Source organism: Hypanus sabinus, unplaced genomic scaffold, assembly GCF_030144855.1.
Source record: "Hypanus sabinus isolate sHypSab1 unplaced genomic scaffold, sHypSab1.hap1 scaffold_1398, whole genome shotgun sequence".
NCBI lineage: Eukaryota > Metazoa > Chordata > Chondrichthyes > Myliobatiformes > Dasyatidae > Hypanus > Hypanus sabinus.
Window position 1 is genome coordinate 46,212 of NW_026779470.1, and position 2,161 is coordinate 48,372.

General features: G+C 39.9%; 1 protein-coding gene across 1 annotated transcript; it reads left to right on the forward strand.

Annotated features, from left to right (window-relative positions):
- Positions 1-392: 392 nt before the first annotated feature.
- Positions 393-1,796, forward strand: LOC132386925 (muscarinic acetylcholine receptor M2-like). The gene has a single exon (XM_059959280.1). It carries the CDS (start codon positions 393-395, stop codon positions 1,794-1,796), a length of 1,404 nt encoding a protein of 467 aa, XP_059815263.1.
- The last annotated feature ends 365 nt before the right edge of the window (positions 1,797-2,161 follow it).

The window sequence follows — 2,161 nt, forward strand, 5'->3', positions numbered from 1 at the left end:
TTTTTCCTTTTGAAGCACGTGCACATAAGGGAACCAAAGGGTCAGAGGTTTCCCAACATTTTAAGTGCATAAAGGTGGACCAATCCAATGAAATCATGTTTGCAATGTCGGGTATCAACATATTCATTCAGTTAGGTAATAGTATTCAGCTATTAACTATTAATTCATAATTACGTACGTAATGTTGTACGTACAAAACGTGATCTCTGTGATTTCTGTTTAAAAATTAATCCCTCAGAAATAATCTTTTTTTTTTAATAACGGATGGTCTTATGTGTTCTTCCTGGTGAGGCTTCAATTAGAAATCCTTTATTGCTTGTTTGCTAATATTTTCTCCTTTTTCTACTATTTTCTACGTTCAGGCCGCTTCAATGCTAACTCAGAGGGAAAGGATGGCTAACTTAACACAGACAAATTCATCTCTCAGCAACCTAACATACATTGAAAGAGGGAGCGCTTACAAAACAGTTGAAGCAATCTTCATTGTGATTGTAACATTATCTTTGAGTCTGGTGACCATTATCGGAAACATTCTGGTTATGCTTTCTATCAAAGTAAACAGACAGTTACAAACAATTAACAACTATTTTATTTTCAGCTTAGCCTGTGCTGATTTGATTATTGGTGTGTTCTCCATGAACCTTTACACCATTTACATCGTCTTTGGCTACTGGCCCATGGGCCCAGTGGTGTGTGATTTATGGCTGGCTCTAGATTATGTTGTTAGTTCTGCATCTGTCATGAACCTTCTTATCATCAGCTTTGACCGATATTTCTGTGTGACAAAGCCTCTCAGCTACCCTGTGAAGAGAACCACCAAGATGGCACGGATGATGATTGCAGCTGCTTGGGTGCTGTCATTTATCCTGTGGGCTCCTGCCATTCTCTTCTGGCAGTTCATTGTAGGTGGACGGACAGTTAAAGTAGGTGAGTGTCATATACAGTTCTTCTCAAATCCAGTTGTCACTTTTGGCACTGGAATAGCAGCCTTCTATCTACCTGTTATTACCATGACTATTCTGTATGTGCACATATCCCGTGCTAGCAAGAGTCGGGTCAAGAAGGTTAAGAAAGAGCCAGAGTCAAACAAAGGTACCATTTCTCTCAGGCTAGTGCGAGGCAAAAGAATTAAATCGAATAATAACAACATTTCAAGTGTACCTGATGAGATGCAGAATGTCAAAACACAGAACGGCAAGGCAGCTGGTGAAGTAATGACGGATTATTGTGGCCAAGGAGAGGAAAAGGGGGTCTCAAATGACTCGACTTTCCTCAGTGTCGTCCCTTCCATCCAGACGGAGGAAAGAACAATTGATGAGAGCTCAAACATCTCCAGTGAGCAAAGGCATTTTAGCAATGGCAGCTCCAAGCTCTCCAGCATAAAGGTTGTCACGAAATCCCAAAAGAGTGACTACTGTGCTACCGCAATTGAAATGGTGTCAGAAAACAGCAGCAAGAATGGTAAAGACAGAGAGCTCGCCGCAGCCCACAAGATGGCAAAGACCCCTGCTGAGAAAAAGAAGGGAGCTGCAACCCGGGAGAATAAGGTGACCAGGACCGTCTTGACCGTCTTGCTGGCATTTATCATCACCTGTACCCCATACAATGTCATGGTACTCATTAACACGTTATGTTCAGTCTGTGTCCCTAACACAGTATGGTCTATTGGATACTGGCTCTGTTACATCAACAGTACTCTGAACCCAGCCTGCTATGCACTATGCAATGCTACCTTCAAGAAAACCTTGAAACATCTTCTCTTCTGTCAATATGAAAACATTGGTGCAATAAGATAAATTCAACAAAAAGATCGTCTCCATGAACATTTTATACATGTTATAGATGAATTTCATGATGCTTATCATAAATGTATGAAAGTAAAATGTTCAACACGCCAGTAATGGCTGAAATAGATATTATCTTTGATATGGTGAAAGCATACTTCAGTTATGGACAATGAATTTCTAATTTTTGTTTATATGAAAAGTGTGCTGATTATTATAATGTTTCTGTTTGAAATCGGAAATGAATCTGCGCAAATTTCAAATATAGTGCATTTCATTTAATCGGGGGACACTGGGAATTGGACATTCTGGCCCGATTAATTGATTGCCCCAATGAGCCGATGTTTCCTGGAAATATTTAACAGGGTATAAAAAAT

Excerpts from the sequence above, each read along its gene's own strand:
- LOC132386925 (XM_059959280.1), top strand. The coding sequence starts at position 393 with ATGGCTAACTTAACACAGACAAATTCATCTCTCAGCAACCTAACATAC.